Below are 27,536 nucleotides of genomic sequence, written 5' to 3'. Positions count from 1 at the left end.
TAGGAGAACCAAACAACACAATATATAAAGCAATAACAATGGCCTGAACACCAGAACCAAAAGTATGAATTGCTAACACCTTGTATCCAAAAAAAAAACATATATAGCTCAATACAGTAAAATGGTGACTTTTGCAGCCCCCGCTCCTAACTGCAAAAACAACATGACTACCCAACCATGATAATTTATCATTAATAACTACACAGGTGGTCTGAAAACAAGAAAGCATATGAAACAAACCCAACTGGATAAGTTAGCTACATTGTTATGCTTCAGCTGTAAGCATGAGTTGCCCAAGCAAAACTTGCATCCAACAGCTGAATTTCATGCCTATATTTCTTCCAAAAAGTCTCTGATTCTCTTTGCAAAGATGGTAAGAACAATCTATGCACATGATATTCCAATATCTATAGATCTGACTGCTCGAATGGTACTCTCACAAACAACTGGCCATGTAGGGTGACCACAGCGGATGTCTGATGAGGATCAATCCTAGAAGGTAGGCTGACAACCTACAAACACAACCCAATTCCATTATGGTATAAAAGGTTGAATCAGCAGCCTCAAGCATACATACCAAAGCAATTGAATTAAGACCTGCTGGAAATTTGTGTTAATGTATAGAATATGGTAGTGGTGTTGGTGGAAGATAGTGGCATGTATATAATATGATAGTGGTAGATAGTGGTAATATATAATATGTAAGTGGCATATAATGGGTTATAATGATGTTTGTAATATCTCCTATATAAGGAGTGTCATTTGGTCTTGTAAGATAAGAAGTTTTGAATATAACAGAAATATATTCCTTCTTCCCCATATTTTCGGAGTTCTTCTTCCTCATATTTTCTAAGTTAGTATCAGAGCAACAAAAAACACAGCAGCCCTAAAACCGTCATAGCCATGTCGGAAGTCACGTCCGAAACCACTTCAATCCCTGCCGCTGCCATTCCAGTGAAAACGTCCAACTCTCACTCTGTCCAAATCACCACCATCCGCCTAAATGGTGATAATTTTCTCCGCTGGTCACAATCTGTCCGGATGTATATCCGTGGACAAGGAAAGATCGGTTACATCACTGGTGACAAGAAGGCTCGTGCTGTTAATGATCCGCTGTTCGACAGTTGGGACGCTGAAAACTCCATGGTTATGACATGGTTGGTCAATTCCATGGAGGAGGATATAAGCTCTAATTACATGTGCTATACTACTGCACAAGAGTTGTGGGATAATGTTAGTCAGATGTATTCTGACCTAGGAAATCAATCTCAAGTTTTCGAATTAACTTTGAAGTTGGGAGAGATTCGTCAAGGAGATGATTCCGTCACCAAATATTTCAATTCGTTGAAAAGGTTGTGGCAGGATCTTGAAATCTTCAACACATACGAATGGAAATCGGTTGACGACTGCAACCACCACAAGAAAACTGTGGAAGACAGCCGTATTTACAAGTTTCTTGCCGGCCTCAACATTGAGTTCGATGAAGTGCGGGGAAGAATTATTGGCAGACCTCCTCTCCCATCCATTGGCGAAGTATTTGTTGGCATATTATAATCACCGAAAGTCACTTAGTATTTTATTAGCCGAAAGGCACTAGGGTCTGTAATCATTGTTATGCCCTTAGGGATCATCTTGTAATTGTCTTGTTTGTAAACCCTAATCTTCATCTATAAATAAGGGGTGATATCTCATCATACCCTAAGCTGATTATTCAAGCTTCATGGTATCAGAGCTTAATCTATAAGGTTTCGGCTCACCCTCGTTGGTAGACCTTTTCACCAACAACACTCTAGGGTTCGAAGCTTACCTGGGTGGATCTTCCTCAGCCGTCTTCCTCAGTCAATCTTCCTCAGTCGATCTCCTCAGCCGTCTTCCTCAGTCGATCTCCTCATCCCCTCAGCTCGTCTTCCTCAGCCGTCTTCCTCGTCGACCTCCTCTGTCGACAGCACCGCAGCTCGGCCGACAGCACCGCAGCTCGTCTTCTTCGTCAGCTCAGTCGATCTCCTCATCCCCTCAGCTCGTCTTCCTCGTCACTCGGCCGACAGCACCGCAGCTCGGCGACCTCCTCCAGTCACTTCGTCGCTCGTCTCCTTCGTCGTCCTCTGATTTCCTCAGCCTCTGATCTCACTGTGGTATATAAATATATATATATACCTATATATCCTGATATATATATATATAAATAGAGCCGGATATATATATAGTTATATATAAAAGACATGTATAAATAAATCAATTTAAAAAATAAAAATAAAAAAAAATAAAAAAAAAATAAAAAATATATATAAATAAATAAATAAAATGAAATAAAAAATATATATATATATATTCAAAAAAAAAAAAAAAATCATTTCTTAATTTTTGTTATGTCTTTATAGTGGTCATTGTGCCTGTTATCTCACTACCACCTTCCGGGTTTGTGATTTCTACTAGTTTGTTGTGGGTTTGGTAGTATTGTATCCATGACAGATTCCACTAGTGTGTCCTCTTCGTCTCAAACACCAAAGAGTGAGAGTCTCATTCTACCTACTACCATGACTGAGAATCCCAACCCTAGTCTGAAAATCACCACCTCTCTATTTAATGGTCAGAACTACCTAGCATGGTCTCAAAGTTTGACTTTGTTTTTGAAAAGCAGAGGAAAGATGGGGTATGTTGATGGCAGGATACAGGCACCTAGTACCACTGACTCAGGTTATGACCAATGGGAGATTACCAACTCTTTGATTATGAGTTGGCTTATCCATTCGATGGTTCCAGAACTTGGTGAGGGCTACTTGTCTATGGAGACTGCCCAGGACATTTGGGAGGCTGTGGCTGTTACCTATTCCCGCAAAGGAAATTTTTCACAGGCATTTGAGTTGCGTCGCTCTATTGAGAGCACACTTCAGGGGGAGCAGACTGTTCTTCAGTACTTCACTTTCCTCACCAACGGCTGGAAACGCCTTGACCACCTGGAAGACTATAAGCCCGTTTGCCCTACTGATTCTGTCGGGTACAAGAAGTTCATTGCTCGGGAACGGGTCTTTAAATTTTTGGCCGGCCTAAATATGGAGTATGATCCAGTTAGGGGTCGAGTTCTGAGTATGGACACCCTTCCTTCACTCCAGGAGGCATTTGCCTATGTACAAAATGAGGAGAGTCGTCGGTCAGCTATGATGTCCCCTGTCTCTACTGACCGTTCCGCATTACTGTCTACTCCTCGAGATGGCCTCAGCCTGCCTCCTCCGTCTGCTGCTAAGGAGTCTGTATTCTGTGATTATTGCAAGAAGCCGCGGCATACTCGTGAGACATGTTGGAAGCTTCATGGGACTCCATCTGGGGGTCGGGGTGATCGGTCAGGTTCTCGAGGAGGTCGGTCAGGCCACTCTCGAGGACGTGGTTCCTATTCCCGGGCTCATCAGTCTAGTACCGTTGATACCCTTGATTCTAATTCTACTTCTGTTACCCAAGCTTCTGATACTGAGCTGGAGGATGCTTTGCGCCAATTGTTGGACCGCCGATCTTCTACTGCTCTCAGTACCGCTTCCTCGTCCTTTGCCCGCTCAGGTAACTTAGCATCTGTTCCTTGTGCTTTCCTGTGTCATACATCTTTGCCTTGGATTATTGATTCTGGTGCCTCAGATCATATGTCTGGCTCCTCTGATCTTTTCTCTGCCTATAAGCCCTCTTCAGGTCAGGACAAAGTTAGGATTGCCGATGGAACTGTTTCTTCCATTTCTGGAAAAGGTTTAGTCCAAGTCACTCCTACCATGCATCTATCTTCTGTTCTCCATGTTCCCAAGTTTTCTGTTAATCTGTTATCCTTAAGTCGTCTTACCCAGGATTTGAATTGTTGTGTGACGTTTTTTCCTGATCATTGTCTTTTTCAGGACCTTGTCACGGGGAGGACGATTGGCAGTGGTAGTGCAGAAAATGGTCTCTACTTCCTAGATCAACCGGACAAACTTGTTTATTCTTCCACCACGTCTTCTACTACTCCCGCTGATGTATGGTTGTGGCATCGGCGTCTTGGGCATCCCTCATTTCATTTACTTAAGCATTTATTTCCTTCTAGTTTCGCAAATCATCATGTGTCTGACTTTCTTTGTGAGTCTTGTCAACTTGGAAAACAACATAGAGCTTCTTTTGCTCCCAGTTTGAATAAAAGCTTAGTTCCTTTTTCATTAATACATTCTGATGTTTGGGGGCCCTCTCGTGTTCTGTCTGTGAAAGGTCATCGCTGGTTTGTTACATTTATTGATGATTTTTCTCGTGCTACTTGGGTGTATCTCATGAAAGATAAGAGTGAAGTTTTCTCTGTGTTTCGCACTTTTCATAAGATGATTTGTACTCAGTTTGGGGCCACTATCAAAATATTTCGTTCTGATAATGGCGGGGAATACATAGATTCTGGGTTAGAACAATATTTCTCTACTCATGGCATTATCCATCAGACCTCTTGCACCAATACCCCTCAACAAAATGGGGTGGCCGAACGCAAGAATCGGCATCTTCTTGACATGGCTCGGTGCATGTGTTTTTTTATGAACGTGCCTCAACCCTATTGGGGCGACGCTGTTCTCACCGCTGCCCATCTTATTAATCGTCTCCCTACCCAGGTCTTGGACAAAAAGGCTCCGCTTCACGTCCTCCTCGGTTCTCAGTCCTTGTTTTCTATTCCTCCCAAAATATTTGGTTGTGTCTGTTTTGTCCATAATCACTCTCCCTCTCGTGGTAAGTTGGACCCTCGCTCCCTCAAGTGTGTTTTCCTTGGTTATTCTCCTACTCAAAAGGGGTATAAATGTTACCACCCTTCTTCTCGTAAGTGGTTTGTGTCCATGGATGTCACTTTCTTTGAGTCCCAGTCCTATTTCTTGTCCTCTCCTGTGTCACCGTCCTCATTTCCGGGGGAGCCTTGGTGTGAAGTGAGTCCTGTGTCTCCTATGGTAGAAGTGAGTCCTGTGCCTCCTATGGTAGAACCAGTTGTTCTTGCACCCCCCTCTTCTACTGGAACTATAGAACCCACTGTCACCAAGAATAAGGATGGGCATGTTTATGTCCGGGACATCGACAGAAAACAAGTTAACTGGATACAAGGGACCGTTTCTGCTACTCCACTGCCATCTCCTGCTTCTGATGAGAGTCTAGGTAACTTTGAATCTCGTGAGTCCATTGATCTTGATGTTCCTATTGCCAAAAGGAAGGGTGTGAGATCTTGTACTCAACATCCTATCTCACAGTTTGTATCATACTCTCATTTGTCATCCTCATATAGAGCGTTTGTGTCCAATATTTCCTCTGTTAGCATTCCTAACCATTTTCAGGATGCTCTTGCTATCTCTGAGTGGAAACTAGCCATGATTGAGGAAATGAAAGCACTTAGGAAGAATGGCACTTGGGAATTGACTGAGTCACCTACGGGCAAACGACCTGTGGGCTGTAAATGGGTATATACTGTGAAACACAAAGCAGATGGGTCTATTGAGCGTTACAAGGCAAGACTTGTGGCAAAAGGGTTTACTCAGACATATGGCATTGATTATCAGGAGACCTTCGCACCCGTGGCTAAAATGAATTCAGTCAGAGTACTTCTCTCTCTAGCAGCTAATCTAGATTGGCCGCTTTATCAGTTTGATGTCAAGAATGCTTTTCTCCATGGTGACCTCGAAGAAGAAGTATATATGGACATTCCTCCGGGTTTTGAGGATCATCAAACAAAAGGGAAAGTATGCAAACTTCGGAAGTCATTATATGGTCTCAAACAGTCTCCAAGGGCTTGGTTTGAAAGATTCACTCAGGCTATGTTTAAATATGGTTTCAAACAAAGTCAGGCAGATCACACATTGTTTGTGAAACATTCCTCATGCGGTAAGACTACAGCACTTATTGTTTATGTAGATGACATAGTTCTTACAGGCAATGATAGTGGAGAAATACCTCTGTTGAAAAAATACTTAGCCAAAGAGTTTGAAATCAAAGACTTGGGAAGCTTGAAGTATTTTCTGGGAATTGAAGTTGCTCGCTCTAAGGATGGGATATTTATCTCACAGAGAAAATATGTGCTTGACCTGTTGAAGGAAACTGGGATGCTTGGTTGCAAGGCATGTGCCACCCCACTGGAACCCAATCAAAAATTGGGAGATAATGAAGGAGGAGAAGTTGTGGATAAGGGGAGCTATCAACGATTAGTGGGTAAGCTCATTTACCTATCTCACTCCCGTCCTAATATTGCTGTTGCTGTCAGTATAGTTAGTCAGTTTATGCATGCTCCTCGTCAGATTCACTTTGAGGCTGTCATGAGAATCTTGAAGTATTTAAAGTCTGCTCCTGGTAAGGGTCTGTATTTTTCAAAGTATGATCATCTTCGTGTAGAAGCCTATACAAATGCTGACTGGGTTGGGTCAGTAACTGATAGGAGATCAACTTCAGGGTATTGCACATTTGTCGGCGGCAACCTAGTTACTTGGAGGAGTAAGAAACAAAATGTGGTTGCCAGGTCAAGTGCAGAAGCTGAGTTTAGAGCTATGGCACAAGGTGTGTGTGAACTTTTATGGATCAAATTATTGTTGAGTGATCTCGGTATTGCTCAGACGGACTCCATGCGGTTATATTGTGATAATAAGGCCGCCATCAACATTGCTCACAATCCAGTTCAACATGACAGGACGAAACATGTTGAGATTGATCGCCACTTCATTAAGGAGAAACTCACTAGTGGTACCATTTGTACTCCTTTTGTTCAGTCTGGTGACCAACTTGCTGACATTCTCACCAAGGGACTTGGGAATAAACCGTTTCATGACATATTAGGCAAGCTGGGCATGAGAGATATCTTCGCACCAGCTTGAGGGGGAGTGTTGGCATATTATAATCACCGAAAGTCACTTAGTATTTTATTAGCCGAAAGGCACTAGGGTCTGTAATCATTGTTATGCCCTTAGGGATCATCTTGTAATTGTCTTGTTTGTAAACCCTAATCTTCATCTATAAATAAGGGGTGATATCTCACCATACCCTAAGCTGATTATTCAAGCTTCAGTATTTGCCGAAGTCAGAAGGGAAGAGAGCCGAAGGAGCGTCATGCTTAAGAAAAAAGGTACTGGTGAATCAATTGAAATTTCTGCTTTAATTAGCGATGCTGCGGCCAACAAGGCTGCAAATTACCAGCGCAGGTTTGATGATAAGCCACGGGTCTGGTGTGATTTTTGCAACAAGCCTCGCCATACACGCGAAACTTGTTGGAAGATCCATGGCAAACCTGTCAACTGGAAAAGCAGCAGACAAGGAGAGAAGAATCGTGGCTTTCCTACCGCTAATGAAGCCGATTCAGGTCCCTTCAACAAAGAGCAGATTGATCAACTCTTAAAGCTGATAAAATCCAACTCCTCATCCGGTACTCCTAGTGTTTTGTTGGCACAAACAGGTAGAAATCCTAAAGCCTTCTCTTGCCTAAACTTCTCTCCGTGGATCATAGACTCCGGTGCCTCCGATCACATGACTAGTTTTTCCCATTTATTTAGTACCTATTTCCCTTGTTCTGGTCATGACAAAATCAGAATAGCCGATGGTAGTTTTTCACCTATTGCAGGAAAAGGATTTATTAAACTAACTGAGAAAATTAATCTCAATGCTGTTCTTCACGTCCCCAACTTAGCCTGTAACCTTTTGTCTGTCAGTAAACTATCTAAGGATTCTAATTGTCGTGTTACATTTTTTGAATCCCATTGTGAATTTCAGGACCAGAACTCGGGGATGATGATTGGGCGTGCTAGGATGTTTGAAGGTCTTTACTACTTTGATGAAGTACCTGTTAGTAATAAAAAAGCTCAGAGCTTTAATAGTACTAGTTCAATCTCTGTTCGAGAAAAAATAATGCTATGGCACTATAGGCTAGGACATCCTAGTTTTCTTTATCTGAAATATTTATTTTCAGAATTATTTAAAGGGATTGATTGTTCTTCTTTTCATTGTGAAAGTTACATTTTTGCAAAATTTCATCGCTCTACTTATTTGCCAAAACCTTACCAGGCTTCCAAACCTTTTTATTTGATTCATAGTGATGTTTGGGGCCCTTCTAAAATCACTACTCTTTCTGGTAAAAGATGGTTTGTTACATTTATTGATGACCATACCCGCTTATGTTGGATTTATTTGATGAATAAAAAATCTGACGTGAAAAATTTATTCACAATTTTTACAATATGATTGAAAACCAATTTCAAACCAAAATTGGTATTTTACATTCTGATAATGGAACAGAATATTTCAATGAGCAGTTGGGTGAGTTTTTGGAAAAAAATGAAATTTTTCATCAATCTACATGTCGGGATACCCCTCAACAAAATGGCATTGCAGAACGAAAAAATAAACATCTACTTGAAGTAGCACGTGCTATAATATTTTACATGCATGTTCCTAAATATTTATGGGGTGAAGCAATTTTAACAGCCTCTTATTTGATAAACAGGATGCTTACAAAGGTGTTAACATACAAAACATCTTTTGATTGTCTCAAAACTTTTTTTCCTGACACGAGGTTGTTTTCTGATTTACCCGCCAAAGTTTTTGGATGTACTACCTATGTTCATGTTCCCAATCGATTTCGTTCAAAACTTGACCCCCGTGCTATAAAATGTGTTTTTTTGGGTTATTCCTCAAACAAAAAGGGGTATAAGTGTTTCGATCCTCAAACCAAGAAATTTCATGTGAGCATGGATGTGTCATTTGTGGAAACAAAATCCTATTTCCCCAACACTTCTCTTCAGGGGGAGACACGTGGAGTAGAAGACCGTTTTTGGAATATTTCTATCCCGCTCCCCAATGTCATTTATCCTACACAAAAACCACATCTGTCTGATAATGATCACTTAGGAGAACCAAGTTCTATGGTGCCTAGTCAAGAAGATTCTTGTTTAGGGGGAGAAGTACTACAAAATGATCTAAATCCTGAGCTTCAGGTTTATACTAGGAAGCGATTTCATCTGAGGAATAATGACCCGAATGTCCATCCTAATAACCCGAATGTCCACCCGAGTTCTGGCATCGAAATTTTAGGTAATCCTATTCCTTCTATTTCCGACCTTGATGTTCCTATAGCAATTAGGAAAGGTGTCCGAAATTGCATTAAACATCCTATTGCAAATTACCTCTCCTATCAAAGACTATCTAAAAACCATAGAGCTTTCACATCTAGGATTTCACACTTGTTTGTTCCAAGGAATATACAGGAAGCATTGGATGATCCGAATTGGAAATTAGCAGTCATGGAGAAGATGAATGCTTTAAGGAGAAGTGGTACTTGGGAGATAGTTGATCTACCCAAAGACAAGAAAACAGTTGGGTGTAAATGGGTGTTTACGATAAAATGTAACGCAGATGAAAGCGTTGAGAGATACAAGGCGCGACTGGTGGCTAAAGGCTTCACTCAAACTTATGGGATCGACTATCAGGAGACGTTTGCTCCTGTTGCTAAAATAAATTCCATCAGAGTACTGTTATCTCTTGCAGTAAATTCAGATTGGCCTCTACATCAACTTGACATTCAAAATGCATTTCTCAATGGTGATCTTGAAGAGGAGGTGTTCATGAGCCTACCGCCGGGATTTGAGCAGAGACTTGGAAGCGACAGAGTATGCAGATTGAACAAGTCATTATACGGACTCAAACAATCACCAAGAGCGTGGTTTGAACGCTTTGGGAAGGCAGTTATCAGTTGTGGCTTCTCGCAGAGTCAAGCAGATCACACAATATTTTACAAACATTCAAAAGACAGTAAAATTGCAATTTTGATTGTTTATGTTGATGACATCATTTTAACTGGTAATGATGAAGCAGAGTTAGCAGCCCTCAAAGAGAAACTCGCAAAAGAATTTCACATTAAGGATCTGGGAGCCCTCAAGTATTTCCTCGGAATGGAATTTGCAAGATCCAAGGAAGGTATATTCGTTAATCAGAGAAAATATGTTCTTGATCTCCTTGGAGAAACAGGTATGCTTGGTTGTAAGATGGTGGAGACTTCGATCGAGCCTAACTTGAAGTTACAAGCTGCTAAGGCTGAAGAAGTCAAAGAGAGGGAACAATATCAGCGACTTATAGGGAAATTGATTTACTTGTCTCATACGCGGCCTGATATTGCCTTTGCAGTCAGCATGGTAAGTCAGTTCATGCACTCACCAGGGGCAGAGCACTTTGAGGCCGTTTATAAGATCTTAAGGTATTTGAAAGGAACTCCAGGGAGAGGCTTACTGTTCAAGAAACATGGACATCTTCAAGTTGAAGTATACACAGATGCAGACTGGGCAGGAAGTGTTACAGACAGGAAATCAACATCCGGATACTGCTCCTTTGTAGGTGGGAACCTAGTTACATGGCGGAGTAAAAAACAGAATGTGGTAGCTAGAAGTAGTACAGAAGCAGAGTTCAGAGCTGTTGACCATGGAATCTGTGAAGTAATGTGGATTAAAAGAATTCTTGAAGAATTAAAGTTTTCTCACCCGACACCTATGAAGGTCTATTATGACAACAAAGCAGCTATATCTATAGCTCATAATCCAGTTCTACATGATCGCACAAAACATATAGAAGTGGATAAACATTTCATCAAGGAAAAAATCAATGCTGGCATAATCTGTATAACCTACCTCCCAACAGGTGAACAATTAGCTGATGTGCTAACGAAGGGACTACACAAGAAGCAATTTGATAAGCTGACTAGCAAGCTGGCTATGGAAGATATCTTCAAACCAGCTTGAGGGGGAGTGCTGGAAATTTGTGTTAATGTATAGAATATGATAGTGGTGTTGGTGGAAGATAGTGGCATGTATATAATATGATAGTGGTGTTGGTGGAAGATAGTGGCATGTATAGAATATGATAGTGGCGTTGGTGGAAGATAGTGGCATGTATATAATATGATAGTGGTAGATAGTGGTAATATATAATATGTAAGTGGCATATAATGGGTTATAATGATGTTTGTAATATCTCATATATAAGGAGTGTCATTTGGTCTTGTAAGATAAGAAGTTTTGAATATAACAGAAATATATTCCTTCTTCTCCATATTTTCGGAGTTCTTCTTCCTCATATTTTCTAAGTAGACCCAATAGATATTCAGGACCAAGTTCAATTTTAAAAAAAATAAACAAAAATGAACTGGGGTGAGGGTGATATTGCCCATATAGAATCCAGTACCCAAACAAAACCACCAATATTGTGCCATCTTATTTTTCCAAGCAACCAAATTTCACAGTGGAATACAACTTATCCTCAGATTATTATTAAAGTGCATTAGAAGCGAATGGAAATTTGTATGCTAACTGAAAATCCCACAAATAATATATAAATATATGTACTAGTGATGGCATTTTGTAAATAATAGTCATTTTGGGGGTCTCCCTTCAAGACAAATGTTTACAAGAACCATTCAGATGGGGCAGTGAATTTTGCATTTTATCAATGAAGACAAAGGCGGGGGCAGGGGATTTCATGAATAAGTAGAAATATGCACCTTTCCTGTGTTGCAAGGTGAGATAAGGTCTTTCTTACTTTTCTGGGATTGAACGAGGATGAACCTCTCAAAAGATGCATAATACAAACCTTCTTGAATGGAGTGACACCCCAAGGATTGTCCACTTGCTCTGGTTGGCCAGATATAACCAAGCGCCCTGCTGGATCCGACTGAACTCGCACCTAATTTTACCAAAGAACAAGGTAGTTTAGACAGTAGCTAAGATCGCAAGCTGTATATTATAGGCATAGAATATGTTTGATGCATGATTTTGGTCAGCTCTTGATTGAAATTTTTGCAATTGCATGGGGTATTATCTCAGAACCGAACCCTTAAAAGCATACGCTTCCAAGGAGCACAAAACACTATTTTCATTTTTTCCTTGGATCTAAGATTTACCACAATTGTAAAATTTACTAGTAATTATGGTTAAAAGCAAGTTTGTCAAATTGTTTACTCAAATCACAACAAATACCTGAAGAAAATAAACAAATAAGAAAGAACTACGAAGATCACCAAACTCTAAGGTTCACTTCATCACCAAAAATATTGCGGATACATAATTGTAGCGGCTGTTACATAAAGGTGTTTGAAACTTCCAATTCGGATACACATGCTCATATCAGGGCAATCAAAACGGTATGAACCATATTGGTCGATACAATTTTGTATTGATGTCGTATCAACCAATAAAGCCGTTATTTTAACATATAGCCAATTCAGTTGTTATTTTAACTGATACAGCTAGCACAGCCTCTACCAACATATAGAGCAGACATACTTGATCTACATCACATTTTGCAACATTTTTCTTCTTGTCTCTCTCTGTTGTTGCTCTCCACTTGTTTAAAATACTTAGATCTACTCATTTAGAGCTTGAAACTTCAAGATTGAAGCTTAATGTTTTATCCTACTTATAAAACAGTTAATTTGTTATTGAATTTTTAATTAGTTTCCATTCCATATATTAGAATGATAGATGTCAGTATGTTACTATATTAGAGTATGCGTTAGTCACTAGTATTGTTGTATTAATTATTTATATTATTATACCAAAAAAATTGGCTTGTAGTTGCTTTATCATTATGAATTATCTATTCTGGTATCGTTTTTATTTATCCTAGGTGAGTAATTAACTCCAAGGTGGGCAGAACAAGGTGAGTAATTGACAGTATCACGCACACAGTTCACACGCCATGGTACAAATGCCGAGCATGCAACACATCACAGGTGCAGGGGCAGATACATCATGTGCCTTAGTGAAAACTCGCTCATCTAGGACTGGCCAAGTGTCCCCAAGCGGGAACCGTAACGATCCCTCAATTCTAGCCTCCAAGCCACAAATCCTGTAATGATCCCGAGTAAAAATCCTAGAGCCTGCTCCTAGCTTAGGTTATTCCAAAGTGGAGATCACGAATCACATGTGACGGATAATAGATCTCATTTAGAGATGGACCCATGTACCTACACCAAGATAGTGAGATCCTACAGATCCTGGAGATATTTAGCACACTCATATGATTGTGTTAATGCTACGTAATGGAGATGGACCCATGTACCTACAGGCAGATAGTGAAATTCTCTTACCAAATGAAATTATCCACATTTTTTGCCTTCAAAGCAAAATAAAATTCAATATTACTTCACAAAACATGTTTTTAGATGCCACAATGTTGATTTAAAACCGTTATAAACATTCAAAATGTAATAAATAAGGTCATAACATACTTATAAATGAGTTTTTGGCATTTACTTATGCTTGAAAAAAATGCACGAGTTCGGTTTCTGATTCCCATTACGTACAACTACAATCATTACAATGGCCAATACCACGATTTAAAACCATTCAAATTATTTGAGTAGTTTTCACTGTTGATGGCCTCTTATGTTTTATCAATCATATGACAAGGCCTAAAAGCCCTATAACATATCACAACCTTTTCTTGTTATTTGACCCTGTACCCGCAGTGATGGGAGCCTCCTGCAATGGGACTGCCCTTTTTAAATGACAAAAAAAAAATCAATTTTGAAAAGTTTGAGCCCAAGTGTCTCAAGGCTCCCGTCCCACTTCACGTAGCCAAAAATGCATCACCTTCTGTTGTTGCTTTCTAGAAGAGATTGTGGCCAGCAACAACGAAATCAGCCTCTCCACCAACAACAAAAAAAAGAGGAGGGGTGGGAAGGCTACCTACCTACTACCTCTCCCAGACCTTATTGCAAACAGGAGCTTTGTGCATCGGGTACAACCTTTTATACCTGCTAATCCTCATATAAAAAAAGTTTATATTGATTTGTACACTGTTCACTCTAATCTAAAACCAATGAGAAGTTACATCAAAGTTAATGCTACCACCTCCACCCCCATAAAACACTTAAATAAAACATAATAAGACAATCTAGCTCAGCAGAATAATGCAGACAATGAGTTCACCTAATATTTCGTGATTGAAAAGATTTGAAATAAAATTGCAATATATTTACTCCAAGAAAGAATAATATGAAATGAATATAAAAAGTTGTCTAGAGTGCAATGAGTTTATTCATATAGATATACAAACATATATGCAGTCGTGGTAGCATCATTGAATATTTGAAAGGTCTAAAATCAACTGATACAGGTAATCGCAATTGCTCTGAATCTGAGCCAAGTTTGGGTCCAAATTACTGGTCTGAAGTTAAATATGGCCAAACCCAAGTGGTTCAATTGGTTTGTATAAGCCCAATTGACGTGTGTATTTTTCTAACCACCAGATCTATGGCTCAAATTTTCTACCCTCGCCAGTTCATTAACATACTCTTTGGAGGTCATATGTTGTTAAACTCAGGCTGAACATTATGGACTGACACTACCCAGGCACACACTTCAGATACAAAATTAATGTTTATATCCCACTTCTACCATAATTTTAAAAGATACAGAAACATTATGTCACAGTAAAAGGTGATAATACAAAAGGGAGGGCTACAGAGATTTTCCACTAACCTCCTCACGCAAAAGCCCAGGAACCAAAGCATATATCTCAAAGCAGTCTTTCTGTGTTGTCAATATTGCAAAACTAGTCAAACTCAATCTAGAATATAATCAATATCAAACATTATTATAGTACTCCGAAAGTGATGCAATAGACATACAGTTCTCTGCACATTGATCTTTACCCAATCAGCAGCGGGACCAATATCAACAACCATTGAGTCAGATCTGCCAAAAACAAAACAAGAGAGAGAGAGAGAGAGAGAGAGAGAGAGAGAAATACAATCGGTGAAAGCTTATTGGAAAATAAATTCATAAATTTGTCCTCCACTACAATTAATTAATAAATTAAGCAGTCCTTCAGAATTGACAGATAAAGGATAAATTATCTTTCGATTACCATTTTCCATTTTCTGTTTCAGTTTATCTTCCAATAGTTGGAAAAGAAAGGGACAGAAATGGAACCCTCCTCATCAAAAAGGGCCTAAGGCATCAGCATACAAGAAACAATAACAAGGTCCATAGTATTACAAGAAACTTTGTAAAAAACTCGTATTAGAGGTAACAGTTTCTTTCCCCCCCCCCCCCCCCTCCCCCCGGCTGAGCGACAGGTTTATATGGGGCACAATATAGCAAAATGTAGAGGGAAATATACAAGACATGATACAGTAAACATCTTAGTGTCAAATTATCACAAAATTAATTTGCCACAACAAAAACAATCATAAGATAGGAAGTAAGTTATCTTAACTGTGGCTTTGATGCTTTCAGGCGTGCAGCTTTGACAGCACGCTCAACAGGTGATGGCTTCTTACGTTTTAGCAAACCTGAATCGATAAAAAAATAAAAAATTCCCCTTAAAATAGCTTTGACAGCCCATATGACATGGTAAGTTGCAGACTGAATTGAGATATTGTACCAATGCTTTTAAGCTGTTTTTCACGCTTTGGAGTAGAAGTTGAGTTTTTATCCTACAAAAGTGAAGTGCCTAGTTACTGAATGAAGAAAACAAAATACATATGTGCTCCGCTGAATTTTGTGTGTGTGGCTTAGTTTTCCTCAACAAACCTTTATAATTGGGTCCCCAACCTCACCATTCCCAAGAAGACGCTGAGAGTGCCAACCCTGCATAGCACGAGCTGCAGCATCTCTTCTTGCCCTACCTGACCCTGAAGCTTGATGTACACCCGGCTGCACAAAAGTTCGCAAGGGCAATAAGGAATTATACTAAACTATTGTATTGACATACTAGTTAAACCCAAAAATGTATAATGCAGTTGAGGAAATAAATTTTACCATTTAAACACACATATCAAGATTGTCAACAGTCTGGAGCAGGAACAGAACCACATTTTTACAGTCACTTTGAGACGGGTGCACAATTGAATCAAAATTATTTTGTAACATTGTTCTTCCTAATCTAACTAAGGTTTTAGGTGATTTGGAAAAGAACGAAAGAAAAAATCTAAAATAAATTACATATAATTGTGTAAAAGAAAAATGAAGCAAATGATCACACTATGAGATGAAGTTAGGGTTAATTACACCAACACCCCTTCAACTATTAGAGAATATCACTTTACTCCCATCATCTATGAACCTATACATTTTGACCCTCTCAACTGTAAAAACTGTACAAATGCCCCTCTTCTAGAGGGTTGGAAGTGATGCATTTTTATAGTTGAAGGGTTCAAAATGTACGAGTTCATTAGATGAAGGGAGTATAGTGGTGTAATTAACCTATAAAATTACAATTGTATATCTGTACATTCAAGGCACTAATGACTTCATCCATAAACAAAATGAAGACATAAGTATAGCAAACAAAAAGATCATCTGATATTATTATATTTGATGTGTTCATATATTTTGAGATTTAGATATGCAAAACAAGGAATATCTACGGTGACAAAGCAATGAAAAATGATTAAATTATTCTAATGTCATTCAGTTTGAATAATGTTTAAGTTTAGAAAAGGAAAGCTTTTTTCTAAGAGTAAATATCATTAAAAGTGATCATGAAGGGAATGCCAAATCTATATACAAAAAAATGATGACAAAAATAAAGACCAAACTTTATACACCTCCGTATGTATGAAAAAGCTCTACAAAATCTACAAACTAATCAAGAGAAAGGTCAACAACCCTTGACTCCAACTAATACCCAAAAAAACTCTTTAGCCTATACAAGGGGAACTCTTTGTTCTCGAAAAGACTTCCAATATCTCTCTCCCCATACAGTCAACCATAAGACATAATGAAATTGTCAACCAATGGTTCTTTATTCTCCTTTTGACTCTAGCCTACTGCCAACCCAAAAGAAGCTCTATAACCCCAGAAGAATGTCCACACCACCCCAAAACCAACAGAGCATTGACATCCGTAGATCTCTTGTCATTCGACATTGAATAAGAAGATGATTCATTGATTTGCAATAATTTTTCTCCTTCAAGTCAGGTTATTTAAAATTAAGATTTTACCAAGCACAACACACCGCACCACACAAAAAGGCTACCTTAGGTGGGTCCTTGTGCTCCAAATGGCTCTCCACAAGATAGATCAAAAAAAAAAAACGTTGCCCAATCAAAACCTCATAAAAAGGCATCACCATGAAACACCCGAACTCATCTACCTCCATCTACTGTCCCAATAGGTATATCATACAATCTCTAGAGCATCCCCATCAACTCGTCCATCTTCCAGTCTTGCTATCTTCTACATAGCAAGACATCCCAAAAGACTTGTTGCCTATCTTCATAACTAATCCTCTACTGTAGCTTTTTTGTTTGCTACTACTCAAAAAACCCAAGGGAAACCTTCCCCAGCCTCTCTTCCCATTCAACAATGAAGCCGGAAGTTCGCTTTCCTTCCATCCCCATTCATCATGCTAGTGTGTTGCTCAAACTAACCCCAAACCTTCTATATCCCCTTCCGTAGCCCTAACCATAAGGCAAGTTGACCCCCAAATATGTCCACTCCCCCCTAACCACATCTATACTTCGAGTGCACAATCTTTCTCTAACACCAATCCCACTCACAGGCAACATTGAGAGCCATTTTCCAAATAAGGCCCAATTGAAGATCTCCACTTCCCAAATTTAACACAAAATAATCAAAACTCATCACCTAAAATTAGGCCATTCAATAGACGTCACTAAAGCCTAAAAGCTACTCCAGCTGTTATAACGTATTCAAACAAGTCCCAGAACTACATTTTGATAAGTGATTCACAACTTTTGACAATAAAGAATGGAGAGAACTTGGTTTGCTACAAACATGCAATCATAATATCAATTTGTAAATTAATTCATCACCTAAATATTCAAGGACTCAAATAGTGAAGTTCGGTAAATTACTTCATCCCTGTGACATCACATTTGATTAATAGGAGCAGCCTCAATTTCAACCACCTCATGTCTAGTGAGCTAGTTATAACTTATAATGTTGTATTCTCAAAACAAAATTCTTAAAGTAACACAAAAAAGAACTTGAAAAACATCCATGTCATTTTTTGCTTGAACCACTCCAATACACTCATGCAGTGGCACATTCTTTAGGTATATTGACCAAGAATGGGAATCTCCAATACCAAAGTAACCTAATGCTAGGAGGCAAAGTAAGCATAACTACAGGTTAACCGGTATTAATAACTTCATTCCAAAACCTAAACTTCTTAGCTTCTTTTTAAATATAATGGATGGAGATCAAACTGCCAACCAAAACATGAGTACTCATGCCTGTTACACAAAAGAATCTAAGATATATAGAGCACAATTACATGTATGAACTTACCTGATTACCAGCACTTGTAGGCTCTGTAAAAGAAGCATCAGTGAAAGGTAGCTCACCGCTACGCATTTTATGCTTTTCATATTCCAGTAATGCCTGCAAAAACTAATATCAGCAACACCAAAATGCAGGAAACAAGCAAATGGAAGCCCACAATCTGTACAAAATATAAACAACAAATTTGCCCAAGTATATCAAAAGAAGTGTAAGATATAAAAACAATTTCAAAAGGACCATCACAATCCTAATCTATTGTATAGATTAAAACAAATGGGCATATCTATGGTTCAAAATGTTTGAAGCACAAATGGTAGCTTGTACCTGAGGGTATCCCTTACTTCATCTCAAAACATATCAACTAGAACTTCATGAGTTCTTCTAGATACAAAAAAAACATGACTTGATTAATATTATTCTGTATGTGATCCATATCAAATGAACTGAGAGGTATATAAATCAGGATGAACCATAGTTTTCTGTACATATTACTAGTTTTCCTCTTATACAATATAAATATGAGTAGCACTATGCCCAGGAAAGATCGGGGCACGACCCAAACCTTTGGCCTGCGTGTGACTTTCCTGAGGTTGTCATGACCCAAACCCCACCCTCTGTGGATTTCTGGGCATGACCAGTCTTTTCGTAGCAACAATGGGGTTTTGTTGGCCAGAAATTCTGAAGGATCCGTGTGAAGGACGTTCGAACATCAGACCATGCTATGATGCAATCTGGAAATGACTTGTTTTTCATATGAAACTTGCATAACATTTTTGGGGTCCAAGAAGAGAACTTGTATCGAAACTAATAGCATACTAAAAAACTTTAAATTGGTATTAACTCATTACTTGTGTTGCATACCAATTGGATTACAATGTTTTGTGATATTATTTGTGCAGGATCACTTAATCAAAGGAATAAAAAGAGGTTAAGTACTTAAGGCCCCATTTGTTTTGGGTGAAAGAGAGGGTATTGGGATTGCTAATACCAAGGTATTAGTAATAGCCTTGTTTGTTTTGGGAAAAGGCCTTGGGACTATTAGTCCCTTGGTATTACTAATACCCTTGGAGAGGGGATTGGTAAGGAGGAGGTAGAGATGGTATTAGAAAAATAGTGAGGGGATTAGAATTTTTTTTATTTTTTATATATGGAAAAAAATTTTAAAAATATAATTTTTAATTTTTTATATTTTTTTATTTGTTTTATTATTTTATATAAAAATAATTTAACAATTCTTCACTGCTAATCCCCTCACTATCAATCCTCTCACTACTAATCCCCTCACTAATAATCCCCTCACTATTAATCCCCTTCATTCTATCTCCCAAAACAAACGGGGCCTAAGAGCCCAAATCGCACTTAAAAATGAATGAATTTGAATGAGAAAAAAAAAGGTAATTTTCATTATACCCAAAACTTAGGGTTTGTGACTCCCTCAAATTGGATAATTCAAACAACAAACATGCACATAACAGAGCACTGGTCTTTGTTTCCAAGCCCATGCAATGTGGTGCATCACAAACTGAGAAGAATTAAATCTATAATTGAATGAGAAATGACCAAACAGTTTCAAAAAGAACCAAATTCAACCAATATAAGCAAAGAGAAAATGAAAATGCTCATAAAGAAAATTCTCAATATAAAGTAAAACGCAAAAGGTAGAAAATAACCCAAAACTTGAGCATAACCTTTTCATAAAAACATCGAAATGTCCACGAAACAGTAGTACAGGTCCTGCATAAGTTTAAACATTATAACACTTCAGCCTTGAACTTTAATTAAAATAATAAAAATCAAATAACAAAATTATCACCATAAAGCAAGAAAGAAGGAGAGTTAACCTATACTAAACAAATGTACTCTCCAACTTTTCCAGATGTAAATTTCATTTCCAGGTGAGGGGTTCATTAAATATATGCAAATATACTCTCATAATTGAAATACACAGCATTGCGCTATGTTCATACCCCAGAAAAATTGGTCAAAAGCCCACATCCTTTTGGATTTCCCACATATTGGTCAAACAAGCTCCCTGTCACAAGCTATCAGAGTATGCTTGACAACTTGGCAACAATAATAACTACCACCCAGGAAGCATGCATATGGAGACAAGATAGGTGTATGATATGATACGGATACGGCGATACGACAAAACCTTAAAAAAATAGGATACGGGTACAACTAAGATACGTTTGTAAAAAAAAAAAAAAATTAAAAAAGAAAATTTTAAAATTATTAGTAGTGAGATACATATAAGCTCAAGATTTTGAAAAACCACAATATAATTTTATGATGCAAAGTACTAACCTTTAAGAATTAGGTATTAATTATATTTTATTTCAGTATCAAGTCTAATATGTTTATATTACAACAGTAGAATAATATAGCTTTTCCCTTTGGCACTAGTAAAAATGTTGTGTTCAAGTGTCCTTTTTATTTATTGATATTTAATTTTACTATTGTTATATTCTTTCGTTAATCCTTACTTTCTATGTAGTTATAGAGGACATGCATGAAACAATAAGGATACATTAATTTTGACAAATTCTATTCCTTTAACGCACTATGTTCTTCTTATCAAAAAACTACACAAAGTATCAGAAAAATATTCTTGTATTTATCCTTACAATTATATTATATTTTATTATATTATAATTATAATGCTATGCAATAAATGCTACAGTTCTAATTTCGTAAAAGAATTAATACGTGACTTGGAGTATCCGATACTTAAAAATTAAATATCCGATACTCCGAAATTAATGAAAAAATAATTAAAAAGTATCTGATACTTTTAATATGTATCCAATACGTATTCATGAGTATCCAAGGAGTATCGGTATCCAATACGAATACATCTCCCTTTTTGAAGTATCCGTACTTCATGGAGTACCACATAGGTCATACTATTGTACACATCTTACAAACTCATACGTCCCTGGTTCTCTAGTCATCGAAACTACTTTAAACTAGAACCATAAACATCAAACTTATGTTACTCCTTACTTTGGGGGCTTGAATGATTCTCCAACTTGCCGCCACAACTTGCATGAAGTCACCTACAAAATGCCAATAAAAAACAAGCACATACAACTTGAATATCGCCATTTCTGTAATTGACGGTGCCAAAATTATACTTGTTATAATCAAGTATTACATCCATGCTTACATGAACTCAAGTGAATACCAGAAGTAAAGAGCATATAACATAAGTTTCTAAAAGATGACCAAGCACCCACCAAGTACCAAATTCCCTTTGGCCTCCCTAGAGTTTGTAATTGAACAAAAAAATGACAGCAGAGCGTGTAGAATTGACGCGTGCAAGTGAACTGTATAACTACAATAATTATCCATATCGAATAGATACAATAAAATGAAAATTTTACCAAGAAATTAGGATCGCTGACTTTTGTCCTTTTTTATATGTTGTGTGTGCATGCAGTGGGGAAGAGTGTATTAAAAAATAATAATAAATAAATAAATAAGCAAAGTTACTATTGAATTAACAATAGAATCCAAAATATTTGACCCTGCACACATAGAACAAAAAGAAAGTTAGTTGGACAATCATACTTATGCCATGTCTATGTGGATTTGTTCTATCATACAATTTTTTTGTATTAAAAATATTCTATCACATGTACATCTGCAGGTCCTATAAAAATGTCAACCTAAAAAGATTTTACCATCAAATTAGGTCACATAAGCACACTTATCTATTGACTTACAGAAATTGATGAAGCAAATTTTAGTGTTAAATGCACCATCTCGCTACTGCATATTAGCAGATTTCCTATGCACCACAATACCCTTAATTGAAGTATTGACCAATAAAACATTGGTTACTATTGTTTTTACTATCAGTTCAATTTAGATTGTCACAGATTTGATATTGAGAGAAATATCTCAACAAGTGTGCGATACCAAAGTAGGCCAGATGACAACAAATAATGCTCCATATCATTTAGAAATAAATTTTTGATAGTGGAGAAGCTTAGATGACAAAATTATACTGCTCATATCCATGGACCAATCAATTGATGTAATAAAACAAAAACTACTCTCATTCCACGCATGGTAAAAGATAATGCAAATGATAAAATGAAAGTTGTTAATATTATTGACTTCATCAAACTTGATACTATAGGCATCATGTGGCAATAAAATAATAGTTTATTCCCCCATAAAAAATAAGTGCACAAATCCAAGTACTTGGAAGTTTTCCCAATAAATTTATGAAATGGAGCCAGTAGTTATAATATTCTAAGATTCCATTCAGCATCAGGGTTAATGTATGTAACTACTAGATAAACTACAAGGGATAGACCAGACCATAGTAAAAGATAATGCACATGATAAAATGGAAATAAGTTCGTCAAACTAAAAAATCTGGGAAACCTGTTCATAGCCACCAAGTCTGATGACTGCTCTCCATAACCTAACTCACATAAAGAAGAAACATTAGTGCAAATCAGGAAGCGCCCAAAAAATTAAAGCAAGCAAATTTGACGATCAGGGTCACTCATAACTCACTTGAGGCAATTTAATGGCTCTCCATAAAATCTTGGAGGTTTGAATTCCAAGCACCTCTCTTTGTGGAAAGTTTCCAGCTCCTTCATGAATGCTGCTTGCTCTTCCTCTGTTCCAGACTCATCACCCCCATTAGCATTTGTTTCCAAGAACGACTTGTTTGAGATCTTGGCATCAACTGCATCTCCTACATCCAACTCCTTCTTTGGTGATTCTTCCTTTATTTCATTGTTGGATAACACCTCCATCCCTGTCACTGCATTGTTTAATTCTTCTTTAATTTCATTGTCCGGTGGTAACTCCATTCCAGTCACCCCGTTGTGCAATTCCTCCTCCTTTGTTTCAGTATCTGGAGGCAACTCCATTTTAGTCACCCCAACATTCAATTCCCCATCCTTTATTTCATTTCCCAGTAGAAACTCCATCTTGGTCATCTCATTGTTGGATTCCTTGTCCTTTATTTCATTTTCTGGTAGCAACTCTGACCCTGTTTCCCCATTCCTCAGTTCCCCTTCCTTCGTTGCAGTGTCCGGATCAAACTCCATCCCAGTCAACCCATTGTTCAATTCCTGCCCCCCCATCTTACTGGGTAAGATAGAGTCTGACTGAATCAGGGGATCCAGATGTGTGCCATCAGCTTTTCCAGAGTTGCCTTGTAGTAGCTTAGTTGTATTGGCATTACTTTCAGGATCAGCAACAGTCCCAGCTGAGATAACAACACTGGAAAGGTCAATCAAACCTTGCTCCTTAATCGAGCTACCTTCTTTGGGCAATTTAACATTAGGGTAGTGAGGACCTTTTTCTGAATGCAACTCTTGTGCAGTTGCAACAACAGGGTCTTGCTTAAGGTCACAGAGAAGGGATTCCTTGTTTTCAACTTGTGTGGCTTGAAATTGAGGAGAAGAATCCTTGTTTCCAAGGTGGGTATCCTCTTCCTCCTCCAGGTAAGATAATTCCTCCTTTTCGACCTCTGTGTCAATCATCGTGATATCATTGGTAACACGACCATCGTGTCTATCTTTCACAGTGTCTTTGTTATCGTCCGTCTTAGAATCAACCATAATTGCTCCCAAACCCTAAACAACAACTAATTGTCCCTCATACAAAACAATAGAGACAAATAGTTTTCTTCTGAGAAACCCTGGGCTTCTTTGTAATAAATGTGAAAAATTAAAATAAACCAAATAGTATTACTGGCCTGGCTTGTATAAGTGATTGCTGCGCGCCTTGCAGGAAAATTATGGGTGACCCAAAAAAAAAAGAGATTTGTAAAATACATATGCATATGTCTAACAATCTAACTAACTAACTATATAAATATATGTACGGAATAATATATGCATGATATAACTTACCTGCCTCGATGCTGAAACTTGTGCGTTTCAAAACAAAGAGCTGCTGCTGCTGCTGCTGCTCCTTTGAAGAATTTACTGCTTCTGCTTCAATACGAAATTCTCTGTTATTATTAATAAAAAGATAAACAGAAAATATAATTACATATATGGATATATCATAAAAACCCAAATAGATCCTCAACAGTAAACAATCAAACCAAACGGTGCTTGCTTTTAAAAAATTAAACATAAATAAATAAAAATTAGCGGAAAACGGGAAAAAACGAGAAAACAAAGTGAGCCACGATTCTTGGCCGAAGAAGGCCTTATATTTATGAAGAGTAAAGTGTAAAGAGCTGCTAGTGGTAGTGGTGGTGGTGGTGTGGTAGTAGTAGGAACTTGGAGTAGAGAAGAGAAGAGAGACAAGACAACCCAACCCTACCCAACCCAACCCAATCCCGTGTGGCCTGAGCAGAGATGAACTCCAACCTGGGGCAGAGACGGAGGGAATTAGAGCGAAACACAGACGAACGATATTAAACCGCCACTTTTTTCCTCTTTATGATGCCCTCCTCCGATTGTCGATTTTTCGGCAAGGGTTTGGTTTGTTGATGAGGTGTCACAGAAAATTATAAATTAATAGATAAATAAAATTCACACATAAAAAGTTGATCTTAGGGCTATATATTTATTTTAGGTGATTCACAGCTAAGTCCCATTTTGGAAAATAATGATACATTAAATTCTAATTCAAAAACTTTTTACCAATAAGTCCCACAGTTCATCCCGTCATTTCTCATCCTCGCAGATTTCATTCTCACTTTTATCAATTTCGTGTCACATTTCGTCTTACTTCATCAATCTCGTCTCAAATTTTAAAAGACACAAACTAGATCATCAAATATTCTAAGATCCGAACAATCAAAAATAGTGAAAACAAGTAAGATTTAAGTATCTTAAACCCTAATTTTTGCAAAATCTTTAATTTTCGAAACTTTTATTTTTGATTTCCATTTCAATTTGAATGTTGAGTTTGAAACTCTTGCTTTAGAAACTTTTGTTTTTGTTTTTGTTTGTAAATCTCAGAACATTCACTATAATAACACCAAAATCATGTTCTCATTTTTTCAATTTAGGTTTCATTGTTGATTTTGGTACGATTATTGTGAATATTCTCAGATTCTGAATCAATTTGAGTGAAAAACCCTAATTAATCATCTTCTCTTGCTTTCAATTTAAGTTTCAATATTGATTTTGCAACCATTGTTGTTAATGTTCTCAAATTCTTAGTGAATTTGAGTGAAAAACCTTAATTAATCATATTCTCTTGCTTTCAATTTAGGTTTCAATGTTAATTTTGGTGCGATTGCTGTAAATGTTCTCATATTTTGAGTCAATTTGAGTGAAAAATCCTCATTAATTATATCCTCTTACTTTCAATTTAGGTTTCAATGTTGATTTTGGTACAATTGCTATGAATGTTCTCAAATTTTGAATCAATTTGAGTAAAAAACCCTCGTTAATCATATTCTCTTACTTTCAATTTAAGTTTCAATGTCAATTTTTGTGTGAATACTATGAATGTTCTCATATTTTGAATCAATTTGAGTGAAAAACCCTAGTTAATCATATTCTCGTGCTTTCAATTTAGGTTTCATTGCTAATTTGGTACCATTGTTGTTAATGTTCTCAGATTCTGAATCAATTTGAGTGAAAAATCCTGATTAATCATATTCTTTTGCTTTTAATTTAGTTTTCAATGTTGATTTTGGTACCATTGTTGTTAATAGTCTTCTCTTGCTTTTAATTTAGGCTTCGATGTTGATTTTCGTACCATTGTTGTTAATCATCTTCTCTTGCTTTCAATTTATGATTCAATGTTGATTTTGGTACCATTGTTATTAATGTTCTCAGATTCTTAATGAATTTGAGTGAAAAATCCTAGTTAATCATATTCTCTTGCTTTCAATTTAGGTTTTAATGTTGATTTTGGTGCGATTTCTATGAATGTTCTCATATTTCGAGTCAATTTGAGTAAAAAATCCTCATTAATCATATTCTCTTACTTTCAATTTAGGTTTCAGTGTTGATTTTGGTACAATTGTTGTGAATGTTCTCAGATTCTGAATCAATTTGAAAGCAATTGGTACAATTGATTAACTAGGTTTCATTGTTAATCATGTTTGGTAGCTCTAGCACCCTAATCATTTTGGTTTCATTCTCATATTTTGAACCAATTTGAGTGAAAAACCCTACCTAATCATGTTTTCATGCTTTCAATTTACGTTTCATTGTTGATTTTGGTACCATTTCTGTTAATGTTCTCAGATTCTGAATCAATTTGAGTGAAAAATCCTAATTAATCATATTCTCTTACTTTCAATTTAGTTTTCAATGTTGATTTTGGTACCATTGCTATTAATGTTCTCAGATTCTTAGTCAATTTGAGTGAAAAACTCTAGTTAATCATGTTCTCTTGCTTTCAATTTACTTTCAATGTCGATTTTGGTACTATTGTTGTTAATGTTCTCAGATTCTTAGTCAATTTGAGTGAAAACCCCTAGTTAATTATGTTCTCTTACTTTCAATTTAGTTTCAATGTTAATTTTGGTATCATTGATGTTAATGTTCTCAAGTTTTAAATAAATTTGACTAAAACACCCTAGTTATTAATGTTTTCTTCCTTTTGATTTAGGTTTCATTATTGATTTTGATACGATTATTGTTAATGTTCTCAGATTGTTAGTTAATTTGAGTGAAAAATCCTAGTTAATCATATTCTCTTACTTTCAATTTAGGTTTCAATTTTGAGTGTGGTACCATTGCTGTCAATGTTCCATATTTTCAATCAATTTGAGTGAAAAACCTTAGTTAATCATATTCTCTTGGTTTCAATTTAGGTTTCAATGTTGATTTTAGTATGATTCCTGTGAATGTTCTCAGATTCTTAGTCAATTTGAGTGAAAAAAATCCTAATGAATCATAGTCTCTTGCTTTCAATTTAAGTTTCAATGTTGATTTTGGTACGATTGCTATTAATGTTCTCAAATTCTTAGTCAATTTGAGTGAAAACGCAGACTTAATCATATTCTTTTGATTTCAATTTAGGTTTCAATGTTGAGTTTGACATGATTATTGTGAATATTCTCAAGTTTTGAATCAATTTCACTGAAAAGCTCTAGTTATTCATGTTCTCTTCCTTTTGATTTAGGTTTCATTGTTTATTTTGATACGATTGCTATCAATGTTCTCAAATTCTGAATGAATTTGAGTCAAAATCCCTAGTTAATAATATTCTCTTGCTTTCAATTTTCGATTTCAATGTTGATTTTGTTTTTATAGCCGTGAATGTTATCAAATTTAGACTTCATGAGAATGACATTGGATTGATTCTTTTAGGACATATTCTCAATGTTAATATGTT

The 27,536-nt window shown here is 37.0% G+C and overlaps 1 protein-coding gene across 8 annotated transcripts; it reads right to left on the bottom strand.

Annotated features, from left to right (window-relative positions):
* LOC114299506 (AT-rich interactive domain-containing protein 6) lies at nucleotides 1-24,768 on the bottom strand. Of its 8 annotated transcripts, none has more exons than XR_014360608.1 (14): nucleotides 24,602-24,727; nucleotides 24,134-24,234; nucleotides 22,782-24,004; nucleotides 22,647-22,686; nucleotides 21,255-21,307; nucleotides 19,937-19,982; nucleotides 18,255-18,347; nucleotides 15,531-15,653; nucleotides 15,382-15,433; nucleotides 15,214-15,289; nucleotides 14,624-14,690; nucleotides 14,475-14,525; nucleotides 11,084-11,673; nucleotides 1-597 (listed from the first exon to the last, which is right to left on the bottom strand). XR_014360608.1 is itself a non-coding variant. In XM_028244274.2 (14 exons), the coding sequence occupies exons 3-14, from the start codon at nucleotides 23,837-23,839 to the stop codon at nucleotides 408-410; spliced, it is 1,857 nt and encodes a 618-aa protein (XP_028100075.2). In that variant the 5' UTR covers nucleotides 23,840-24,004; nucleotides 24,134-24,214; nucleotides 24,602-24,768; the 3' UTR covers nucleotides 1-407. The 8 variants fall into 8 exon arrangements, 7 of the variants coding, with proteins under 7 accessions (XP_028100075.2, XP_028100070.2, XP_028100072.2 ...); XM_028244274.2 differs by having other exon boundaries at nucleotides 1-512; nucleotides 11,581-11,673; nucleotides 24,134-24,214; nucleotides 24,602-24,768; XM_028244269.2 differs by having other exon boundaries at nucleotides 1-512; nucleotides 11,492-11,673; nucleotides 24,134-24,214; nucleotides 24,602-24,754.
* Nucleotides 24,769-27,536: the final 2,768 nt, after the last annotated feature.

Source organism: Camellia sinensis, chromosome 2 (genome assembly GCF_055761805.1).
Source record: "Camellia sinensis isolate YWXY chromosome 2, ASM5576180v1, whole genome shotgun sequence".
Taxonomy (NCBI): Eukaryota; Viridiplantae; Streptophyta; class Magnoliopsida; order Ericales; family Theaceae; genus Camellia; species Camellia sinensis.
Note: the sequence above shows the minus strand (reverse complement) of the source record. Positions and strands in the feature narration are given on the sequence as shown.